At 34.1% G+C, this 26,178-nt stretch overlaps 1 protein-coding gene across 1 annotated transcript in view; it reads right to left on the bottom strand.

The window, feature by feature from the left end:
• Positions 1-4,746: 4,746 nt before the first annotated feature.
• Positions 4,747-26,178, bottom strand: part of PGAP1 (post-GPI attachment to proteins inositol deacylase 1) — a 72,873-nt gene continuing 51,441 nt past the window's right edge. The window contains exons 17-27 of the mRNA XM_080799632.1: positions 25,834-25,900; positions 25,288-25,396; positions 23,621-23,659; positions 18,610-18,703; positions 16,719-16,809; positions 15,706-15,903; positions 14,345-14,480; positions 12,650-12,700; positions 11,798-11,985; positions 10,422-10,526; positions 4,747-9,041 (exon numbers count right to left, since the gene is read on the bottom strand). Coding sequence (XP_080655758.1) covers positions 8,903-9,041; positions 10,422-10,526; positions 11,798-11,985; positions 12,650-12,700; positions 14,345-14,480; positions 15,706-15,903; positions 16,719-16,809; positions 18,610-18,703; positions 23,621-23,659; positions 25,288-25,396; positions 25,834-25,900 — 1,217 coding nt within the window. The 3' untranslated portion in view covers positions 4,747-8,902. The remainder of the gene's footprint in view (positions 9,042-10,421; positions 10,527-11,797; positions 11,986-12,649; positions 12,701-14,344; positions 14,481-15,705; positions 15,904-16,718; positions 16,810-18,609; positions 18,704-23,620; positions 23,660-25,287; positions 25,397-25,833; positions 25,901-26,178) is intronic.

The raw sequence follows: 26,178 nt of genomic DNA, 5'->3' as shown, positions 1-26,178 counted from the left end.
CCTGAGCTGAAGGCAGCCACTTAACTGACTGAGCCACCCAGGCGTCCCTACTTTCACCCATTCTTAATGAATTTTAGGTCTATACTAAATTCTCAATTAGGCAGTGTCTCTTTTGGCATCATGTGATCCTAAGGACAGTCTTTCTGGATGCTTCTAGAAGCTCTAGCAAATTAATTTTATTGACTAATGCAAAGTTTGAGAATTACTATTTGTGGCACTTGTCAAAACAGAACCCCAGGTTTTATTTATTTATTTATTTTTTAAAAGATTTTACTTATTCATTTGACAGAGATCACAAGTAAGCAGAAAGGCAGGCAGAGAGAGAGAGGAGGAAGCAGGCTCCCCGCCCAGCAGAGAACCCGACTTGGGCCTTGATCCCAGGACCCTGAGATCATGACCTGAGCCAAAGGCAGAAGCTTAAACCAGAGCCACCCAGGCACCCCAGAATCCCAGGTTTCTTCCGTACTGATCAAATTTAGTAGTTCTAGGACGACCTAGATATCTGTTTACAAACTGTTTAAATTAATCTCAATTTCATGTAATTTCAGAAAGTGGGCACAAAAGAATATATACCAAGTTAGCATAAGAAAAGTGGAAAGCAAGATCTTTGGGAGAGACCTGTATTTGAAAGAGATAACTACAATTCCTTAATAATAGAACTTGAACCATGAGGTGTCCACACAAATGCTACAAAATAACCAAGTTGGGAAATACTAGAATTGATCTTGCTTCCAATATTTACATATGATGTGTCATTTTATTACAGGCCATGCTTAGTAGGCATTCAAATTTCTGAACTCCAGATGGGCTGTAAAGAAATCATTTTGAAGGGTTTTTTTCCTGAGATGGTATTGTGAACTGGTAAGCAAGCAACCTCTGCACCACACGCTCTTGTTCACCAAATTTATTGTTGGACATTCAGAACACCAGATTACAACAGATTAAAAAGAAAGCACCAAAAACTGCTACACATTAATACCTGAGCAAGGACTGAAGGCAAATACTCATCTATGAAATCCCACACCATAATGCTGAAACACAGATAAAAACATACACAACACTCTGCAGAGTATAATAAATAGCACTTCTGTGAATTACAACCAGTTAAACGTCATGTTACTTATATAAAAAATACACACAAAATCACACCTGTGTATTTCATACACCATATATTATACAAAGTACTGGAGAAGATCATGCATATTTAAATGGAAAAATCTGCAAGGTGACAATCATTTTTCAGTATACACTACAGGACAAGCTCCTTTGCACTAAGTATTGTTACTATGCACTACATTTTCTGGATGAGAACAAAAATATCAATTTGCAAATAAAGGATTACTGATTCTATCTCAGCACAATACATAGTTTGTCCTTTATAAACTTTTAACTGTAATATGAAAATGGATGCAGGTTGACAGCCATGTATTTTATTACATTTCCTTGCCCTAACTATTTCCATCTCGATTTGACGTTTTAAGGAAAGACATGTTTTCTTTATACATATTTGTAGAGAAACCTAGATTTTTGTCTTTGGGGGGAATTAGTGGAGGTGAAATAGAAAGAAGAATTATGTTGGGTTTATGGTCAAAACTGAAAAATATGCAACACATTCTGAGTACACAGAGATGTGGGCATCTTTCAGCAGAGACCACGATGTCTTATGAATGGAATAATTTGTCTTAATAGAAATTATAATCATTATTTATTTTTTAAATAAGCACAGTAAAAATACAAGTCTTTACATTAAAAAAAGTAACAACTGAAACCAGTTCTTCTATACCTTAAAAATTACTAGGAAGGAAAAAGAGAAAAAGGGGAAAATAATGTTTAAAAATACACTGCATGAATCTTGAGTTTAATTGCTAAAAAATTATTATTGGGTGAACTAACTTTGATATTCAAATTTGAGTGTCAATAATCTGAGGAAAAATTTAGGGAAGAATTCAGATCTTTGATAGATTATTTACTAATAAGACAAAAAATGGTATTTGAAGATTTTTCCATGTGTAAATAAGTGCAAAACAGAAGCGCCACCTTTTCCTAAAATAAATTGATTTTCAGAAACTTTAGCCAAACTTACTTTTCTACATCTATGAAGTGTAAGTCAATTTTAACTCAAAATGAGAATTCTGGAAATTAAGGGGATCCTCTGGAGCAGAAAAAAGAAATACTGGTCAACTTTAAAAGTTTTACTTTACCAACTTCAAAGAAAAAAATTGGGGACCAATTTGAGAAGACCACCCATAATAAAATATACAGTTATAAAAATTGCAGGGCATTCCTTCATTTTAAGGCACAGTCCATTTTATCCTAAAAAAACTATAAGTTCGAGGTCACAGTGATAATATTTTATGCATTCAATTTTGGTCTGGTTTCTCATGGATATGTTGCTACATTTAGTTAGTCATTAAGTTTAAGAAACCGTAATATAATCACTTTATAATAATATAATCACTTTAAAATAATATATTTAAAGTCATTTTTATATTTTTGAAAATGTAAGTACACAATACAATTTCTTAAATCACATACACTAAAAATTGGGAGATTTTCCCCCCGTAGAGGAGGAAGAGGTTATTTCTACCAACATCCAAAGAATACATATTTGATTATGTAGATAGCATGGTTATAATAAAATACAGGTACCTCCTACGTAGGATAAAATTATTTAACACAAAGGAAAAACGCATTCCAAAAAACAATGTTAACTGAATTTTTAGGTCTTGTACATCATCTTTTTACTAATACCCAGTCACTACCAATTAACTGGATAAACTGTCACTAAATCACGGTCAAACATTTTAATATTTCATTTTTTCTTGCCTCTTTACTTCTAAGACCACTTTTGCAAATTGCATCAACTTTACTGGACAGAGAAATAATAAGTGACATTAACTGATGGGAAAAACTACATAATACGAGGGACTGAAATTCCCTTTGAGAATTTCTATAGGGGAGAAATTAAAGAATTTCAATCAGATAAACATATTTGTGAACAGTCTATCATTTTTCTATTTCTACTTTTCTCTCATGAGTATATCACCCTTCAATGTTAATTCAGCATTAACACCATTGATTGTTTATATTTTCTGTTAAAATATGCATTTTAAGATGTTTATTTCATTTAGGATCTAGTTAGATAAATCATGTTAGGATTTAGATAGATTTTAGATAAACCATGTTAGGATCTAGTAGATAAATTTCCCCATGGAAACATGTGCTTTATAAAGGGACTAAACAGAACTACATAGGAAACAAAAGAAATTCCTCAGTAAAATCTGTATTAAATAAATGAGAGACACCTGTACTAAAAAATAATCTGCACAACACAATTCTAAGTTTTACACAACAGCATGAATCTGTGATGAATGAAAAATTACTTCAACTAACTAACAAAAGATCATTATTGGGTAAATTAACTTTTAAACCCAATAAAATTGAGAACATTATTCCACGATTCAGATAAAATAGAATATACTATGGTATATTATATATATTCAAAGAAAATTTTGGGTATGGAATATAAGTTTTGATGATTTACATATTTAATATTAAGTCCCAGATGAAAAATACTGAAAATATTTTTCCTATAATCCCAATATGTTAAGAAAAATTCATTGGCACAAATATCGGAGGTATTCACTTAGCTTTGGTGGCAGTGTGTTTTGCTAACCATATGAATACAGTTATATTTTTCAATGCAGAGTTTTATGCTAAAAAAGCTCAAATGTGCTTTTTTTCCTGCAAAAGGGATGTAAAAAGTCCAATATGAAACAAAACAAGTGCAACGTGAAATATAAAAGATGCCTATAATTTTGGCTTATGAACAGTTAACGGTTCTATGCTTTGTCTATAAATCTTTTACCAGTAACACTACTAGAATACAAATACTAAAAACAAAAATAACATTAAAAATAGTATATGAACTTTACAAAACTGGCTACTTTTTAGCCTTCCTAAATTAAGATTAAAATTCAAATATGCAAACAAATTTACACTAACCAAAATACTTTAACAAATACAGTTTTTTACAAGTATTCAAATCTACAATGTACAGAATTGGTACAGAGTAATTTTGACTCATATATATCAAGTCCTATACAAAGTCACTGGAAATTGACTGGTTACTTGGCATTTCAAACCATAGTCATTTTTGGCAGCATAACACGCCAAACACTATTAGAAAGTCCTGTACTTGATTTAAAATTTTCAACCATAGACAATATAATCAGGATGTAGCTTAGAGTATCATTTAACTTGTGAAAGACGCATATTATTGATTTCGGTGTACTGTTACATTTACACTATTAATGAAATAAATTAGTCTATTCTCACTATTTCCAAACTTTCTTCTGTTCTTAAAACTGCTAATATACAAAGTCAGTCTTCTATATTCATAATATAATTCAACACAAAAATGTGAATTCTTAAACATTTACAGTACACATATGCAGATTTGGATTACTGACTTGACTTTTCTTTCCTATCACCCTTCTTAAAAGTAAAGTACACAAGTAGCCTCACAGACTCCCTATTTCTTCAGGCTATTGAAATTTACTGTGAAAGAATGCATGTGTATTATGTATAAATAAAAGTTCATTGCAGACTTTGAAATGCTGTCCTTTGTTCAAAAAAAGTGAGATAAAATTTCAGCTCCTAATCATCTATTTCATAAAAGTATCTTCTACATTACCTTATGTGGCAAGGAAGTTTTCTTTCTTTCTTTCTTTTTTTTTTAAGGTTTTAAGTAATCTTCACACCCAAAGTGGGGCCTGAATTCACAACTCCCAGATCAAGAGTCACATGCTCCATGGATTGAGCCAGCCAGGTGCCCCACGTAATACAAAAATATGTTTAATACTTCGTGGGAGTGCATCATGTCCTCCAAATTGAATCCCCCCTGAAACCTCACATGGTATCTAGTTTCCTATGATATGTAACACTGAGAAAACAAAAAGTGATGACAAAAAAATAATCAACAGATGCCTAGTCATAGAGAGTCATAACATTAAAAAAAATTTCCCAACTGATTTTAATAATAGGTTACTAAATTTGCAAGTGCAGCACTGTAAAGTTTTACACTAAACTTCCTAATAAAGCAAGACATTACACTAATTTAGACCTAATGACTAATATGAAAATACAGGTCAGCTAAACTATCTGAGGAGTCAGGAATCAACAGACCTAGTTCATTCCATAATCTTTGTGTTTCTCCCATTTCCCCTCCTTTTATTTCCCCCGGCCACTACGTGTAAGAGTTGCTAATGAGCAGCGAAGGAAAATGAATCTATTATGCTATGAATGACAAGTCTGCAGCATTAGGAAAAGTGTAGAACTAGATAACGAACAAATCAGATGATTTGCTTCATTTAAGTATGTGTGTATGGTGGAAATGTGTACCATCTGCACGAGTGATAGGATAATCAACAACAAACATTTACTAGGCCTAGTATAGTTCTTTATTTTTCTTTACTGTATAATCATGTAGATACCATAGTGTAGTTCAGTCAAGAAAAGGTACTCCATTGGATACATGTGAATTTATCTGACCAAAATATGAAAAAAATTAAAGATTAATCAATACATGATCAATATATACTGAAGAAACTCAAAATCAATGTGAACCAGGCAAGAATGGTTTTTTGGGAACGCTGTTTTAAATATTTTCATTCTAGTGACAACCAAGAAAAGAGTTAGCAGAATCTATTTAATTTCTGGCATGAGAAAGATCCAGAAAAAAGCGGTCAATGTTTGCTACCATATTATCAGTTCCAAATTATACTAGTAACTCCAACTGAGGCTTTAGAAACATTAAAATCACTCAGTATTTTTCCTATTGGATCTAATTATCAACAATAGGGTACAAGAGTAATTTTTATAACACAAAACTCACTCAAAACCCAAATTCTAAATAAAAATGCTATAGCACTAGAGCTCAGAAGTTTGTTGAACTCAATAACCTGTAACTGCAAGTAAATAATTTTTAGTAACATTTCTAATAAAGCTGTACTGTTTCGCCAGCTAATAATACAGGTTGCAAGCATGGTAGAAACAATGTGTAATTTAAAGACAGAAGGACTATTTTTTTCCCCAAGTGACAGAAACATCAATTTCCCTAATCTTCAGACAGAGCCTACCTTCTCACATCTGGTAATTATTTGGGCTTCAAGAGCATCAGGATTTGATAAACACCCTGTCAAAATGTGTATGTGTGAGAGTGTGTGTGTGTGTGTGTGTGTATTTGATGGCTAAAGACCCAACCTACTGTTTATTAAATGTTTAATTTGAATCTTTTTTATAGCCCTAAAATGAAATATTCTGTTGGAACAAATAAGACTTTAGGACTTGATAACTACACTCATGTCACAATTGTTCAGTGAGAATTAGTGTGCCTAGTCTACTGCTTTAAAAAGCTAATCTCCTACTCACAAATTAGAACTTTAAGCTTGTTACATTTTATTCATGAGCAGTACTGACTGAACAAGGAGACTTTAAATCATATAAACACAATGACTGTTTTTGCCAGGTGTAACGACATGGATGGAACTGGAGGGTATTATGCTAAGAGAAATAAGTCAATCAGAGAAAGACAATTATCATATGATCTCTCCGATATGAGGAATTTGAGAAACAAGAGAGGATCATAGGGGAAGAGAGGGAAAAATGAAACAAGATGAAACCAGAGAGGGAGACAAACTGTAAGAGACTCTTATTAATCTCAGGAAACAAACTGAGGGTTGCTGGGGGGGGGGGGGTGTTGGGAGGGATGGGGTGGCTGGGTGATGGGCAGTGGGGAGAGTATGTGCTATGGTGAACACTGTGAATCATGTAAGAGTGATGAATCACAGACCCGTACCCCTGAAACAAATAATATATTATATGTTAATTAAAAAAACCCACAATGACTGCAGCTGCCAATAGAAAATAGAAATTAATGAATTTTCTAAAGTTCTTTCTGAATATAAACATAAGTTCAGAAAGAGTTAAACGACACATTTAACCTGTAACTTAAAAATGTAATGATATCAGTGAAAAAAACACAAAGATACAATGTATCTAAAACTTAGTTATGAATATATGAATAGGTAAAAGTAAGCAGATACGTCATTTAAAAACACATGTGGTATGCCATGGGACAAGTGTATAATAAACTCTCTTTCCTTTCATACACCGAACAAATAAGCCTTTTGTATTTTATCCTTGTGCTACCTCACTCAAACAAACAAGAGCCTGAAATGTCAGCCATGTCTACTGTGAGGTTATCACTCCCCTTTAAAGATCTCCGTAAGTGTAAATATAAATACTGAACAATAGGCATGAGGTTGAGAGAGACAACAATGGAATTAAACTTATAACCCTCACAGATAACACAGAGATCCTCTTCAACTCACCAAAAGAGTAAGGACCTGAGGAGTAACTGAGAAGTAAAGTGAGGTAACCCTCTACAGGCAGTGAAGTGGGGGTAACCCTCCACAAGCAGTAACAGCTGAGAGGTTGTAATGGAATCCAGAAGCAACTGCTGAAAAACTGAATCTGGTACCCTAGGACATTCCTGGGTACTAACAAGGACAAAAGTTCACAAGTATCACTGGGATTTACGGACTTTCCTTAAATGGTTTTGGGTATGTAGAGCATATACATCTAAAGGATGAGCCAAGTATAACTCAGCCTGAGTTTATTCTATCTTAAGGCAGATACCTAGCTCTATTACCTACTCTTCTGTAGCTAAAAGTGAGCTGAAGTCTGAAATGATATAGAAATATTACTCTCTTTTCTGTCAAACCAAGCTAATCACCTTGGCAACTTAAGATGCCATTGTTAAAACTAGTGGCTAAAACCTCCAATTTATTTAGGTATACTGTTTATACTTATGCTATTAATGGGTAACAGTTGGTTATTCCATTAATAGTATAATTTTACATATCAAATGTGGTCCACCACTTGATCATGCTGACTTTTTTTTCCTACAGAAGACAGAAACTGTGCAAACCTAGAGTTTTTTCTGACCACTGGAATTTAGTTATTTTAAAAATACATCATGATCTGAGGCACTTTTGGCAACCATGTGGTCAATGAATTAAATAAAATGGTACATACTGAACAACTGTACTGCTCCAACACCATTAAGTAAATATCTGGGACAATTTTCTTTAAATTTAACAAAAGATTTCTTTAATAGCCTCCTGATATTCACCCAGAATACAAAATGAGACCTGTATTTGAAAAGTAGTGAGAAAATTTCAGTAAGTTTTGAGTTTAAATTATGTTCACCAGTCTTGCATTGGTTACCAAGAAAACATGTCTCCTTAAAATTAAAAGTTGTATTTCATAGATGTAAGAAAGAAAAGATCTACCTTGTTCACTGTGGCTGCCAAAAGCTGACCAAAGACTCTCTGAGGTTATTTCATTTTTGAGAAACCAAAGAGGTGTGAATTTCATTGATCTTTTCCTTTTTCATTCATCTTTTAAGACTGATTTCTCAATATGCATACTGTACCAAATACAAAGTAACCAACTTTCAGAAAAAGTTTGATGAAATGAGGAGAACGCTTGAGTTGAGATTACAAGCAATGCTACATTTACTGAGTATTTAGAAGATCCCCAGTATGGCCAATCAAGCAGAATAGCTGATGTGCATAAATCCTCAAAAACAGTGGCCACCAGACCCTTTTACTCATTTTTTTAAAAAAATGACTAGTACGTGGATGCCATACCACAAAACAAAACCATGCTTCAACTTTTCTCAAGCATTATAAAACTAATTTCCTATTTTCAATATTGTAAAAATAGACTGGGATTCTCCAAAGGATCTTGCTGTCCACATTGATGAATCTGTGCATTCCCTCTTCTTACTGACCCTAAATGTATAACTTATTTTTATCATTCCTTAAATTCAGTCTTATATAAAGTTGCATAATGCATGGAGTAAAAGAGGAATGAAAACGAAGCATGGAACCCTGTATAAATGTGCTGACCCAAAAGCAATTATACCAACAGCCAGAGGAAGTGGAAATTGCGAAGTAGTCTTCAACAATTTACTGAAAAAAAAAAACAAAAAAATATATATTATGTAAACTACATTGTAGGCAAAACCAGAATATGTTGATTTTTTTACAGTTTTGAGAAGGTGTTCTAAGTAATGTTAGAAGTAATTTTTCTTTTTTTTTTTTTAAATTTTTTTTTTTTTAATTTATTTATTTGTTAGAGAGCGAGCGAGCACAGGCAGACAGAGTGGTAGGCAGAGGCAGAGGGAGAAGCAGGCTCCCCACGGAGCAAGGAGCCCGATGTGGGACTCGATCCCAGGACGCTGGGATCATGACCTGAGCTGAAGGCAGCTGCTTAACCAACTGAGCCACCCAGGCGTCCCTAGAAGTAATTTTTCATATAATGAATTTAACTGTCCATAACTTTTAAAAAAGATCAATACAAGCCACATTTTAGCTAGAGAAGAATATTTCTATTAAGTAAATAATCAACTTTGTTTAGTCTTTTAAATTTTGACAACAGAAAAATGTTAGTTGGACTTTCATTCAGCAATTCTACCTCTAAAAATTAATCCTTTTAAAAATAATCAATATTTACTAGGAAATAGCTACAGAACTATTTTAACCTTACTTGTGATAGCAAAAAAACAAACAAAACAAAACAAAAAAAATCTTAACCAAATAAAAAAGGAACCCTTAATTCCTAACACAAATAATATTAAAACAAGACACTAAATCTTTCTAAAAGAAAAATGCTATCAGAAAAGACTATTACCTTTTCACCCCAAAAAATAGAGAAACTGAGGATAAGAGGGGTTAAATCTGTCTAAGGACATAGAGGTATTAAATGGCAGAAACAAGATTTAAAACCCAGGTCTGTTTCATTTTAGAAAATCTGCAAACATCTGCCAAAATCAACTGAAAACAGGTTCCTAGAGCAAACAACCAAACCAGTCAATGAAAAGTCAAATATTATAGAGAACTTTAAACATATATGTAAGTGAACTAACAGTATAATGAGCTTCATCACCCTACTTCAAAAAGTACCAAGTCATGGCCAATCTTACTTCATCTATAATCCTATTCACTTCACTCCTGTACTTTCTGGAGAGAAATTGTATTAGTCATCATATCTTGTAAGAGCTAAACTAAAAAAAAAAAAAAAAGTTATTCTATCCCAACAAGCAAAACCCACAATTAAGAAAACAAATAAAATATGCTTCCATATAAATTATACCTGCACACAAACCATAATTACTATACGATTACAGCTTTAGCTTTAGGAATATATTTCAAAATATTCAGACATAATATTTAGTCAAATATTTGGACATAGTCAAAGTATTGAGATATAAAGAACACATTTCAGACATAAAAGAAGAGCTATTAAGACTAGGAAAAAATGTGAGAAAAACAAAGATTAAACCATTATACCTGGATCTTATTGAAACAGTGTGAGTATTTCCAAGAACTGCCATAGTTGGAATAAGGATAAACGCCAAAGGTTTACATGGATCAGGATTAAGTTTAAAGTAATACCTATACCAAAGAGAAAAAAACCCTCATAAATCAACAAAGCACACCTAATCATTTTAAATATCAGAATCAAATTAATTTCAAAACATTTCATAGATAGGAGAGCTCTAAATAGCTCATGAAATCTTTGGCAAATAACTTTGCTACAGATCATCTTTATACCTGAAGTCTGATATGGAGAACTATGTTCAGAAACTACTAAAGGAAATGAAAATATCCAATATGGAAGCACTTCCTTTTAATCACAGGTATATGCCTGAAACCTCATGTAGAAATGTTTTTATAAAACAAATTATTTAAGATACATTAAGTCTGCTCTAGTAAAGAACAAAACAAAACAAAAAACAATGAAAAAAAAGGAAGGTTTACATAAAGCAACTGTCCCTAGTTTTAGAAATCCACAAATTCTCATCTCTGGCCTTTATGGACAGTGAGGCATCTATAGCTTTTCAGAATCATAAATTCATACTCCTCAAGTAATTTCTTTCCAAACTTGTGAACAAAAAACTGATCTTGACTAAAATGAGGGACAAAGGAAGGATATTAACATCTCATAATCTGTTGATCTAATTTATCAAACTTACTTGGCTTTTGAAAAAAATATTTCCAGTATTTAGATAATTTGAAATTTTTATATTATTTCTGAAAACCGTATTGAGTAGGGGATCAGTTATTACTTGGATGAGGTAGCCTTTTTTAAAAATACTTACCAATAACTAAATATTCTAGAAATAATCTTAGAGGGCATTTTCACACTCTGATTTAACCTAAAACAATTATCATGTGACAAGGCAAAAATGGTTTTCAGTAGTAAAATAGCTGGTCATTTATTTTAGTTCAATGTTAGATACTCAAATAGAAAACTATGCCTTTTTTTCATTAATTCTAATCTTTTTAAATGTAAGCATTTTCTTCCTTCCAAACTTAAGAAAACATAAAATTGATCATAAATTGAAAAATACCTAAGCACTAAGCATTATGAGTATTTTAAGTCAACAAAACAAAATGCACATTTTCACATAATATCTAGACTCACAGAAGATTAAAGGTAAAATAAATAAAATACAACTTCCCTCTTTTAGTCAGATTTTGAGGAAGTTTATATTCTCACAGTAAGGGAAAAATGTACATATATTCAAAATAAATTTCAGGAGATATATATAGCTTCCTATTCTTGAGCAAGTTTTATGGATCATTAGAAATCTGGTAAATTTCTACTTACAGATATTTATTGTTTGAAGCACATAAATTACAATTATACAAATAAAACACACCTGAGATTCTTTAACCAATAAATTAAAGATGGCATGCTGAGTAATACAATCCATGTTAATAAGTTAATCACAGTACTGTGCATGCGAAGACTATCTTCGGCATCAATGGCAGATAAACGAAGATGGTATACTGTAGAGTCTTTATGGTGATTTGATTTTTTTTCACTTCTTCTAGAGTGTTTGGGATTCTATAAAGCAATAAAGTAAAATTACTAAGATATTAAAATTCAGGTTTATATTTTACTCAGAATCATACTCAATTATTTAATAGCTAAATAACCACATCTTTCTAACCAAACTGAAATAAAATATTGAAATTACCTTGCTCAATGTAATTTAAAGCAGTTATTAGTTATAAAATTTTCATCCCTTGACTTGCTATTTCCATTGCTGAGACTATATCCTCTAAGTAATTACTTAAAATTTAAGAGATAATTCGTAACAATAAAAATGACATAAAAACTGATAAAGATCAAATTAAAATTAGATAGAGGCACCTGGCTGGCTCAGCTGGTTAAGCATTGGACTCTTTACTTTGGCTCAGGTCATGATCTTAGGGTTGTGAAATCAAGCCCTGGATCGGGGGTGTTGGGGCCTTGAGGCTTAAGATTCTCTCTCCCTCTCCCTCTGCTCCTCCCTGTTACTCACTCCCTGCCCCCGCACCACATGCGTACTCTAACAGCAACAACAAAAAAATTAAAATTAGATAATCTAAATAGGTTCAATTTTTTTAAAGTTACTTAAATTCATGACACCTTTTTTAGACACCATAAAATCCTAACTTAAAAAAAACTTTATTTCCCCATGTTCTTTTACATTAAAGTGATGTAGAGTTTTGAAAATAAAACTTACCACAGTCTGGCTATTTTTGTACATTGTTAGGCTGGCTTGCAGATGAACAATCTAGGAAAAAAGAAAAAAGCTGTTTAATTTCACTTTTACTTTGAAACAAAAAAACAACCATTTTTATTACAACTGAGAAACACTGCAATCTGAAATTTAAAGAAATCTAACTAAAAATACATTTAAACTTTTTTTTTTTTTTTTAAAGATTTTATTTATTTATTTGTCAGAGAGAGAGAGAGCACAGGCAGACAGAGTGGCAGAGTGAGAAGCAGGCTCCCTGCGGAGCAAGGAGCCCGATGTGGGACTCGATCCCAGGACGCTGGGATCATGACCTGAGCCGAAGGCAGCCGCTTAACCAACTGAGCCACCCAGGCGTCCCTACATTTAAACTTTTACAAATATTCTTTCAGGGTGCCTGGGTGGCTCAGTGGGTTAAGGCCTCTGCCTTCAGCTCAGGTCATGATCTTAGGGTCCTGGGATCGAGCCCCGCATCAGGCTCTCTGCTCAGCGGGAAGCCTGCTTCCTCCTCTCTCTCTCTGCCTACCTCTCTGCCTGCTTGTGATCTTTGTCTGTCAAATAAATAAAATCATAAAAAACAAACAAATAAATATTCTTTCAGAAAAGGTAAATAATAACTACACAAACTTGCTATTAAGGATTAAAAAACAAAATAATAAAACTTCCAGAGTGTGATATATTATTATACCTTCTATATTCTGAGAACCTATGTTTAAATATGCTTTGCTCCAATAACTTAGTGTCCTGTGAGTAAAATATTTGATTATCTTCAGTATAGTATAAAGAATTTAACATGTCTTATCTATTCTCAATTTTTTGAAAATCTGAACTCAATTATATATGGTGAAATGCTTACAAGAACCTCAGAAAATCTTTAGGTTTAATTTGTTAGGTTTGCTTACGGCTTAAGTAATTAGCCAGTTTAGTATTTAGACAGTTTTGCTCATTGGGTCAATTATTTGAAATATCCAATTTAAAAAGCTAAAAATATCATATTTATAAATCAAAGTAGTAAATAAATTTTTCTGATGGACATAAATTCCTTTGAAAAACAGAATATATAATGTGCATATATCAGTGTTAAAAGCAGATGTAAATAAACCATTGTTTAAAAAAGAAAATGATTATCCATTCTGGTATCAACTGTCTCTACCTAAGTTTAATGTGGAGAGTACATAGTTGTATAACCTAGATTTTCCTGCTATCAGCCTTCTTGGAAGTTTTTCACTTCCTCAGTAAAATTATTAGGCTAATTATTTTTGTCTTCTGATTCTCCAGCAACATCTGTAACATTCTACATTATGTCAGCACAATTGATAGCTTGATCCCAATGACATAACTTTTTGTCTATTACCCTTGTTCAAAAGAAGGTATGAATAAAAACTGCTCTAGTAAAATGCTTTTTAAAAAGTTGATACTACTTGCAAGAGCAAGAAGCAATGTGAAACAGATTATATATTCTCCCCTTATTTTGTTTTTACTATTGAACTCAGATTAATAATTTCAGCTCCGTAGTTAACCATATATTTTAAATAACTAAGATGTTTAAAAAAACCTACACTTAAACCTTAAATAACAGGTTACTACAGCTATAGTTAAAATTTTTGTTAACAACACCTACAGGAAATTCTATGTCTGCCTGTCTCAAAGCCTAGTTATTCTGACTTCAGTGATGTGACATACCTTAAACACATAATAAAGATAAGTAAGCAGTATGGCAAAAGCTCCACAAGTTGTCCAACCTACTATGATCAAAACAATTGTCAAAAAGGGCAAATCTGCTGATATCATTTTGATATCTTTAGGAAGTTCAGAGGGCCTAGAAAAAAAACAAGAATAAAGCTATTAAAAGAATATTAGCAGTTGTTTATACAGTCATATTTAGAAAGAACACAATATAGTACTCTGCCAGGCTCTCCTGCTTATTAATATGCAAGTATCATAAGGTAAGCAGTAAAACATTTTTTCATAAAGGCAAGGGATGACATATATTCGTATATTCTGTAATACATTGTGACAGATCCTCTTTCATTTAGATACACTATGGCTGATATTTGTACTAAGTTAGAAAAAATGTTGCTAAAAATAATCATTAATTATAGGCCCTGTGTCATATATATTTCCTATCTTGATAGGAGGAAGAACAGTTTTCTATTTCTTAAAGTCTCGAGATCACTCAGACTTATGATGCTATTAGTGTCAGAATCACCTCAGAAGGGTGAAGGAAGAAGCATCACACCATAATTCCTCTGTGACAGTAAATCACGTAACACGTCCGGTGAGGAGCAGAGGCAAGAGAAATAAGGTCAGTGGTTTACCAGAAAAGCCTACCAGTAGCTTCAAACTTTGTCTTTGGATCCAAAATAAAACTCTAGGCAATGTTTTTGGAATTTTTTTTTGCATTTCATGTAATCTGATCTTAAGTATCTTGACTGGAATTCTCTTCCTCTCAGGTTTGATGGGAAGTCAACATATAAAAGCATTGCCAGAGAAATACTTCTTCCTTCAAAATATTTACAATCATAAAAATTAAAAATAATTCTGTAATCTGTCACTTTTTAAAGTAATGTCTACTCCCAATGCTGGGCTCAAATTCATGACCCTGAGTTCAAAAGTCACATGCTCTACTGACTGAGCCAGTAAGGCATCCCTCTGTCAAAGGTTTTTGATTAACTCTTGGCATTAACTTGAACAGCATTTAACATGCAATAAATGATTATCTTTTTTTAAAATAAAAGTTTTTATTTAATTCAGGAATCTCTGTACCAACGTAGGGCTCAAACTCATGACCCCTGGATCAAGACTTGCATGCTCCTCTAGCTGAGCCGGCCAGGTGCCCTTGAATGATTATCTTTAACAAAGATAGAACTTTGAACACTAACCCATGTTTTTCTAGTTTTTCTAGAAGAAGTTAATTTCTTTCCTTTCTAAGGTTTCTTTCCTTAGAAATTAGAGTTTCGTTAAAGCCAACTAATTTTGAGGTTCCCTATCAAAATACACTTTTTTCCTTAAGAGCAATAAGAAAGCTTTCAGTCATTCTTTACCTTTTCAAAGCTAGCCACAATGAAGAAAGGAGTCTCACAGATGCAGAAGAAAGTAGGCCACCCCAGTAGGCAGTACATGTTCCAAACAGAAAGAGAATCAAGGATACAAGGGGGAAACACATACTCTGACTAGTTAAAACGATGGCATCTAATTCTGGTAACATTAACACATCCCATAACTCCTTAAACCATTTATATCTGTGGATAAAAGAAAACATACAATAAAAGAAAAAAATCAACAATTGACATTCAAATATTTAATATCTGAGATATCTGGCCATAGTGTAGAGTCCCCTAAGTTTTATGATACTCAATGTGTACGTATGCTGAAAAACCAACTTCAATTCCTTGTAGAGAAAAAGTTATTTATCTTCCAAGTAAGTCTACTGATCTTCAAGGATCTGAGCCCTGAGTATCAATGCTGTTCCTTATAATAAATAAGTTGTCTTTTTTTTAAGTTAGAAAACCAACAGCTAATTGTAATAACTAACGAAAAGAGATCCAATGTATACCGGTTCTAAGCAAAAAACACAAAATAAGAATAAATTAAAAATGGAATGCTAAATGTGGTAGAGATCCAAAATATACTTTGTATGGGAAGAAAAACTGATCTGAAGCACTGTTTCACAAATATCCTATAATGGTTTGTGCTCATGAATTTGGGATACTCAAAAATTATGGACCATATGTATCCCTTTGCAAATTTAAGAAGTTTGGTATATTTACAGATTAAGTTTCTATAACTGATACATATATATATATATAATTTCTATAATTACTTTTGAAATGGTTATAATATCAAAGTAAATGTTGATATACCTATTAGGACTCTGCCTAAAAGTCCCATTTAATAAAATAAGACAATTGCCATATTTGTATGAGTATTTATATATCATTATGGGGCATACTATGCCCCTATATATATATGAAACATGTTTCATATATGTAAATAATTAAACATGTTTCTCATATATAAAATAATTAAAATCATTATCACAGATAATAAAACTTACCCCAACAGAAACTTAATCATAATTACAAAAGGATCAACTTTGTATGGCTTGGCTTCTTTATCCAACACAGTAGCATATTCTAAGCAATGACCTGGTGATTAAAAAAAAAATTATGTGTAGTGAAGAATTCATAATAACTATGAATCATATCATACACTGACTGCATTGTAAGAGCAACATATTTCATGTCAGAGAAAGCAAGGGTCACAATTATCATAAAGACTCTCTTCACAGATTAGAAATACTATAAATCAATAGATCATATGTAAGAGTACACAATCACTTCTGAAACAACGTCAGGAAGCCAAAGCTGGGGTTTCACCATTTGCATTTTCACAAAGCTCCAAACATGATTTTTTTAAAAAACAACTTAACTGAGATGTAATTCTCATACCACACAAGTCATTCAAAGTACACACAATTTAGTGGTTTTAAGTATATTCACAGTTATGCCTTCATCACCATAATCAGTCTCAGAACATTTTCATTACTCCCAAAACAAACCTGATCTCCTTAACTGTCACCTGCAATGTCTCCCTGCTCCCAGGGAACAACTAATTTACTTTCTGTTTCTACAGACAGGCCTATTCTTAACATTTTCTATAAACAAAATCATATAATGTACAGTCCTTTGTGACTGGCTCTTTTTATTTGGCGTGCTTCCAAGATTCATCCATGTGGTAGCAGGAGTCAGCACACTTTAGTTATGTGTTTATCAGCTGATGGATACCTGGGTTGTTTCTGCTTTTTGGGTATTATGAATAGTGCTTCTGTGAACATGTGTGCAAAAGTTTAGTGTGGGTATCTGTTCACACTTTTCTTGGATATATACCTAGGAGTACAGTTCCTGAGTCACAGAGTAACTGCCAACCTACTTTCCAAAGCATCTATACCATTTCACATTCCCAAAAGCAGCATATGAAGGTTAAAATGAATACTAAAGGCATACTTGAAATTGTAAGTCATCAAAAGAAAATCAGTAGCTGCAGAAGGATTTGGCAAGAGGAAATGGTAGGGATATTTCTGGACTATTTTTATGTATTTTGATCCACTGTCTTTTCCTGTCTCATCTTCCTTCATTACAACCCAAGCCCAACAATGTGTGAGGGCTTTATAAAGCAGGCTCCTGGGAAACTATTTTCATTGCTATCCTCTAGGAAAGGTTTTGTCCAATGCAGTATATATTCTAATCTGGATCTCTGGATTCATTCTCCACCCTTACTTTGTTCTGAGCTCTGGGAGGCTGACTTAGGTGCAATGAATGATAGGCACTGATAAGAGGAAATAAGGTTCGTATATGTATTTCCCTGCCTTTTCCCCCTGCTGAGCCACAGCTTGACAGTGGCTACAGCTGTAGTAATGCTGCCCTCCACTACAGCCCTCTAGGCTTGCTCACTCCCTTGCCCTGAAAACGAGGAGTATCAGACGGCTCTACTGCTAACCTGGCACTTAATCATTTCTTGTTGGTTTCTCTTAACCCTACCCATACCTTTGAAATAGTCTCTTCATTAAAATAAACTCTCAGTTATTCCATTCAGGACCTAACTGATGTAGTGGAACGGCCCAAACATTACACTGAATGCCTACTATGTGCTTGACACTACATTGGGTACTAGGGATGGAATGGGGAACAAGATCCCCATCAAGGAGACTCTACCTCTTAAGATATCTTCAGAATAAAGGGAAAAAACTTCAGGCACTAAAGTGTAAAACGGAAAAGCTAAGTAAGGAATCTTCTTGGGGATCTCCTAAAACCAGAGGATCTGAAATGCCTGTAAACTGGAGAGATGGGTCATGAATTCAGTCACATGAGGGACAAATAAGTAGTAATGAAGAACTTTGGAGAAAAGGGGTGGAGAGAGATGGAGAGGAGGAATAGAAACATTCTTACCTGTTGAGAAAAGAGAATATAACTGTCCTCCATAAGCAAGAAGGATACTAGATGTAACATAAGCAGGAAGAGCTCCACCGTGAAATCTAACTACCTAGAAAACAGGCAAATCAAAGGGCAACTTCTGAATATTCATGTTAATGAAATTAATGTACTTTCACATGAAATAAAAGTGTCTTTCTTCACTTTATATTTTCCCTGACATGGCCATAGAGGTACTTCCAGTAATGGGTATCAAAAATCTAAGTAAAATAAATATCAAGAATATACAGTATGTTAGAAACATGTAATCAGAATTTTTCATAAAGGTGCAACAAAAAAAAAATATGCAGTAGAGTAGCATATACTATAGACTTTTTTTTACAAGGTACATTTATTGAGCATTTAATATAGTCCAGGCATGATACTAAACATTTTATATGCGTTATCTCATTCTCTCCTCCCAAAATCCTTTGAGGTAATTCTTTTTTTATTTTTTTAAGATTTATTTATTTATTTATTTGACAGACAGAGACTACAAGTAGGCAGAGAAGCAGGCAGAGACAGGAGAAAGCAGGCTCCCCGCTGAGCAGAGAGCCTGATGCGGGGCTCGATCCCAGGACCCTGGGATCGTGACCTGAGCCGAAGGCAGAGGCTTAACCCACTGAGCCACCCAGGTGCCCCCTTTGAGGTAATTCTTATCCCTATTTTACAGATGAAGAAATTCAGGCACAGGGAGCCCAAGTAACTTGCACAATTAAACACCTAATAGAGAAGCAGGGGAACCTGGGTGGCTTAGGTGGTTAAGCATCCAACTCTTGATTTTGGCTCAGGTCATAATTTCAGGGTGATGTGATCAAGCCCGGTGTCAGGCTCCACGCTTGGCATGGAGCATGACCGAGATTCTCTCTTTCCCTTTCCCTCTGTCCCTTGCATGCATGCACACTGTCTCTTGAAAATAAATAAATAAAATCTTAAAAAAAAAAAGTTAATAGACAAACAAGTTTCTCATTAACTCTTATTGTCCTCATCAGTAAAATGGGGACAATATGGTACTAACCTTATAGGTGATTTTAAACTTTAAGGATGTTCACTTGTGTAAAGCATTTACAGTATTAGCTCAAACATGTTAAGCTATCACAAAATATTAGCTGCTATTACAAGCATACCTCATTTTATTGTTTTTGCTTCACTGTACTTTGGAGATAATCGAATTTTTTACAAATTGAACATTTGTGGCAAGTGGCATTGAACAAGTCTATTGGTGCCATTTTTCCAACAGCATTTACTCACTCTGTGTCATACTTTGAGAATCCTTGCAATATTTCAAGTGTTTTCATTATTGTATTTGTTATTATAATCTACAATGACTGGTTATTATAATCTACAACAACACATGGAAAGCTCAAATAATAGTTAGCATTTTTTAGCTATAAAGTTTTAAAAATTAAATGATACTCAATGCCTGCTAATGACCTGGTAGAAAACATATAGCATACTTTAGTTATCAAGAGTACAGAAACAGGGGTGCCTGGGTGGCTCGCTGGTTAAGCATCTGACTGATTTTGGCTCAGGTCATGATCTCAAGGGTCGTGGAGTTGAGCCCGAGGTGGAATCCCCCATGGAGGGGGGGATCCCCACTTAGCAGGGAGTCTGCTTGAGATTCTCTCCTTTGTGTGTACGCGTGCACCGCGCACACTTGCGCTCTCAAATAAATCTTAAAAAAGAAAAAAGGAGGGGCGCCTGGGTGGCTCAGTGGGTTAAGCCTCTGCCTTCAGCTCAGGTCATGATCCCAGGGTCCTGGGATCAAGTTCTGCATAGGGCTCTCTGCTCAGCAGGGGGCCTGCTTCTCCCCACTCTCTCTCTGCCTGCCTCTCTGCCTACTTGTGATCTCTGTCTGTCAAATAAATAAATAAAATCTTTAAATTAAAAAAAAGGAGAGGGGGAGGAGAAATGGTAGAGGAGCAGGAGACTTAAATTTCTTCTAGTCCCAGGAACTTAGCTAGTTATCAAACCATTCTGAACTACTACAAACTCAACAGGAGCTTGAAGAAAAGAACAGCAGCAATTCTATGAACAGAAAAGTAGCCACCTTCTAGAAGGTGTGGAGAAGTGAATATGAGGCAATAATTTGAAAGATACACCACGGGGGGAGGAAGCTTCCATCAGCTGGCTACCAGCAAGCGAAAGAGCAGCGGAGCACAAAATCTGAACTTTTAGAAGTCTGCTCCACTGAGGGACGTCACTCCAGTGGCTAAGCAGGGGGTGGACTCCTCCCTGGGATGGTGTGGTCTCAGGACTCTCGGGGTCACAGAAAGACCGGGCAGAGCTCAGGGGCAGAGGTCCCAAGTATCGGAGCAGGGAAGCCGGCTGCAAAGATGGAGCTGAAGAGTGGGCTCTCAGCTCAGGGATGCCTTAAACCACAATCCGTGGCACAGCTGGGACACTATTCTTCGAGCAGGGACCCAACAAGCAGCAGGTCCAGGGAGACTTCCCTTCCTCCCCAGGAGGAGTGGTGCAGCGGCAAACCACAGGAATCTGCTAGGTTCGGAAACTCCAAATGGGGTTGTGTGCCAGAGACAGAAATGCTCGGTCACCGGCCAGGTGAGCATGGAGTGGGGCCGGAAACCAGGGAGACAGGAGTGATTGCTTTTCTCTGAAGACTCCCTGGGGAGGGGGGCCCCGAGTTCTCAGCTCCTCTGGGACCAGAGATTGGGAAGCCGTCACTTTTGTTCTCATCCTCCAAAGCTGTATGGAAAGCTTTCAGGGGACAAAAGGTACAGAGAGCAAATCCGAGCAGATTGCTTAGCCTGCCTGGCAAGGACGGTGCAATTCCGCATCAGGCAAAGACACGTGAGAATCACTGCAACAGGCCCCTCCTCCAGAAGATCAGCAAGAACATTCAGCCAAGACTAAGTTTACCAATCAATGAGAACTGCAAAACTCCAGTGCTAGAGGAATATAGCACATAGAATTCATTGCTTTCCCCATGATTCTTTAGTCTTTCAAAGTTAGTTTTTTTAATTTTCTGAAAAAAAAAGGAAAGAAAAACTAATTTGATGGAAAATTAACTAAGCAAAGGCTAAAGATTCTCCCAAGTTGTTTCTCTTTATTCCTATTCTCAGTCTTCTTTGACTGAATCAGCAACATTGAAAATATGTATTATTTTTAAAAGATGAATAATATATATTACATCAATTCATTCTCCCATTCTCAAGCTAAATTTTTAAACAAACATGAAGGAAGAGCATCATATCTTTCAGTAATTTGGGAAAGACTTAATTACCACAAATTCTTTGACATTTAAAAAAGTACCCACCTTTGATCCTGTAATACCTACATATCTTTGTTTTTTAGATAAATTTCCATGTCTTAACAAGAATATTAGTATATCCTTATTTGATGGACATATAATTATGCTTGGCTATCAAGTATCAAGCTAACTTGACTTTTCCTGTCACTACTCTGAATTATGAGCCCTAGGGATGATATGGATAAGACAGTATGTTATATTTTCAGCCCGTACCACTGTATACAGTTAACATGCCTTTTGGACATACTAAAAATACAATAGCATCAATTCTTCCTCTATATGCCAAGACATAATTTTTCTTTTTTTTCCCCACCCATCCTCTGTAATTTTTCTTAAAAAAGGTCCCTTAACAAGCTAGAGAATTTATTGTAACTATCCATGGTGCTACTCTTCCAATTTATACCATGTAATCTTCTCTTTCTAATGTAGCACATTTTACATATGAACTTAGAATTTTCTAATGTTCACAGATTTAATAATAATCACAATCTAGTTCTCACCAGATTGTTGTGAGAATCAAATGAGATAATGCATATAAAAAATTTCTGGGTTAGGGGCACCTGAGTGGCTCAGTGGGTTAAAGTCTCTGCCTTCAGCTCAGGTCATGATCTCAAGGTCCTAGGATCGAGCCCCGCATCGGGTTCTCTGCTCAGCAGGGAGCCTGCTTCCCGCTCTCTCTCTCTGCCTGCCTCTCTGCCTACTTGTGATCTCTGTCAAATGAATAAACAAAATCTTAAAAAAAAAGTATTAAAAAAATTTCTGGGTTAATTTTGATTTGTGAGTTTTATAATTACAGTTAAAGGACTTAAATTTTTAAAATTCTGCTATGCTATGCCACAACAAAAAATAAAAAACAATAGAAGGCACAATAAAACTTTTGTGAGTTTTAAAATGAGTATATAATTTTTGACTAATTAATATTATTATTTATGCCAGGTTATACAATTCTGCAAATTATAATGATGTTGAGTAACAGAGAGCTAGAGAGAGAAAGAGCACAAGCAGAGGGAGTTGGCAGGCAGAGGGAGTAGAGAAGCAGGTTCGCTGCAGAGCAGGGGAAGCCCCATATGGGACTCAGTCCTAGGACTCCGGGATCATGACTTGAGCCAAAGGCAGTGGCTTAACCCACTGAGCCACCCGGGCGCCCTCAATAAATTATTTTTATAACACTATTTGCTTATGAACTACAGTAACAGTAAATTTAAAGTATTTCAACTCAAAAAATAGTAAATTTAAAGTATTTCACCATGTTTATTTTTAATATAATTTACTTTTTATTTTTACAGATTAAGCACATACAACATACAAAGTTATTTGAAAATGTTTGTTTATATGAAAGAACCTACAAATTTTACTGGACTATGAATTATAGCATAGTATGTGCAACATGAAATCTTAATATGACATTCATTTAGCCAAAAACACTAATTTGAGAATCAGGAATCAGCTCTCATCTCTAGGAATGAAAGCATCACCTTAAAGCCAGGCATGGCCAACTAAGATTTGTTTGCCAAGAATTGGTTTTGGATTTTATTGAAGTGGGAAAAAGAAGGAAAATGGGAAAAGTGAAAAAGAAAGAAGCAGCTGTAACAGTTCCAGCAGCAAGACCCCATATTTAGTTTGTTAAAATATTTTATTATCTGGACCTTCCCAGAAAAAAGTTTGCAACCCTTGCCTTATATGATTAAGGCAATCCATAATCAAACAGGAATCACTTACCTGTCCAAGAATTTGTGAAAAGGAAGTCTTAACTGTCACCTAGTTTAAAAATAATTTAAAAAAAAAAAGGTTATTTCTCCTAAAGCCTTCTAGTTCACATTTTATTAAACTGAGCACTTCTGCACATCTCTACACATAATCATTAATTTTTTTAATAATGACTGACCTAAATTCATTTATGGTATTATCAGAATCCTCTGAACCACAAATTTTAATTTGTATTAAGTATAGTTTCATTGTTTAGCATATTTTCCTGGATTCTAATTCTCTGACAACTGGATGAATGCTATGGTACTTGTAACTAGGATATCTGATTAACCAGAATATCTTAGTACCACATGATTCAAGCTAAAGGACTTGACTGAACGACTGAATTCAGAAACTATACATATGTCTGCTGAACAATTAAATACAAATTAACCTATTACATAACCAGTATGTTAAGTCTCAAACCTACAACTGTATAGCACTAAGTATAGTTAAGCTAAGGTACTTCTGAGTAAATTTCACAAAAACAAGTTTTATAGGATATAAGACCAGAAACAGAGCATATTTGGTAAAATTTAAGCCAAAACAATATTTTAAAAAGAAATTCATCAATTATTATCTCTATTATAAATACACTTTTTTGATATTAAGAAGTCTGGAAAAAGGAAATACATATTTCATACAGAAATTATAAAATGACTTCAAAATACTTACTTTTTAAAAACAAAGTATTTGTAAAAACATGGACATTTTTGAGTGTGCAGTATTTGTAGCCAAATTATTAATGGAATTTTTGCTATCACTATTAGAAATATAAAGGCACACGTTAAAAACCATTAAAGCCCTACAAAATCCTTCAGTGTTAAAAAGAGAAAGATATTAAAGCATTAAGAAATACTATGAAATCCAAAATAAGTCATAATTGAGGTCCAATGAAACTTGTCGCCAACGTACAGTCTGACCTACCAATTCTAGTCCACCCCAAGTTAATTCTAATGAAGAGCCCAAATATTTAAGGTTGTTTTAAAAGAACTGAATAGAATGAAGATATTTCACATAAACCAGAAATCACCATTAAAATGTATAATCTCTTAAATCTGGAATCCTTAGAACCTGGGATGTTCGGATACAGAGGGACTCTTGTAGTTCATGAATCCATAAAAGTATATGTTAGTCAAGTTTATCTCCCTTCTCTTGGAGCAGAGATGTACTGTGATAGTAAAACAAACACAGCAGGCATACTATACTGCACATATAAATGACACACAGAGATTTAAAAAGCTAGTGAAAAGGAAAGAAGAGTCTTAAGCTTATCCAGTAGAGCTGGAAACCAACATATATCATATTAATTACTGCAGTAAAGCCATTTCAGCTGATTTCATGATGTTCTTCAATTTATAGAGAATTTTGAACTTTGGGCCTCTAAACTTAGAAGGTTAATCTATAGTCTCAATTTTATTTTCCATTACTTATTAAGACATATACTTTCAATGGTCCAGCTGAGGAAATACTGAGGTGGTGCTGACAGACAAAATGGAGAATATTTAAAGCATCATAAAAGTCCATTTCATGTATTTATTGGCTTCCACATTGCCATATATCTATGGTTAATATAAAAATGTATTTCCCATGTATTCTATAACTAAATCTTAAAAGTTAAGCAAACACATGCAACTTACTTCATACTGACAGTCTGAAGATGTATACATTTTTAATAATGCTACATGGCTGTCGTTTTCTGGTTGAGCAATGTGGAGTTTCAGAGAAATTTCTGTGGAAGATGGTACCCTGAAAAGATAACTTAAATATTAATTCTCAAATACAAAATGCTGTTAAATATCCATTGCTAAGTCAATCCTCGCACAGCACAATGAAATAATGGAGAGGAAGACAAATGTCAGAGACGTTATTATAGATGGACATTTTTTCAATTGTATCACAGTTGTTTGAATGCTCCGTCATCTAGAACAGGCATTGGAGGACAGTCTAGTAAGGGGTCGATGCTCCAAGCAAGTAAAGTTTAAATTATATATCATCTAGATAAGAATACTACATTGTCTTATAATATTATCTTATGAACACAATGCTACCTAAAGGATAGGTACATTTTATTAAGAGGAACTTAAATAGTTTCATTAAAATTTCACTATGATTTAAACAAACTAAGAAGAATATGTACTATTCAAAATGGCCAAAGTTTAAGATAAATTCTTTCATACACTTACTGTGCAATAGTAAGTGAATCTTCATAAGACCAAGGAATATGAAGTTTATAGATACTAGTTATTTCTTCTGTGGAAACATAAAGGAAATATGTGTTATAAACCTACTACAATACCTAACTACCGGTTCCCCATTCATAAAAAATAACCAGTAAGACTTAGATGATATAAAGAATTACCGAGAATTATTAAATAATGTTTAATTAGACTTACAAAAGATATTAGAGTATATGGAAACTGGTAAACTAGAAAACTAGAGCATAGTAGGTAAAAAAAAAACTAGGTAAACTAGGAAACTAGAGCAAACTAAGAAACTGGTAAAACAGCTAAACTGAATTACTATTATAA

The sequence above is a fragment of the Martes martes genome, assembly GCF_963455335.1.
Source record: "Martes martes genome assembly, chromosome: 3".
Taxonomy (NCBI): domain Eukaryota; kingdom Metazoa; phylum Chordata; class Mammalia; order Carnivora; family Mustelidae; genus Martes; species Martes martes.
Note: the sequence above shows the minus strand (reverse complement) of the source record. Positions and strands in the feature narration are given on the sequence as shown.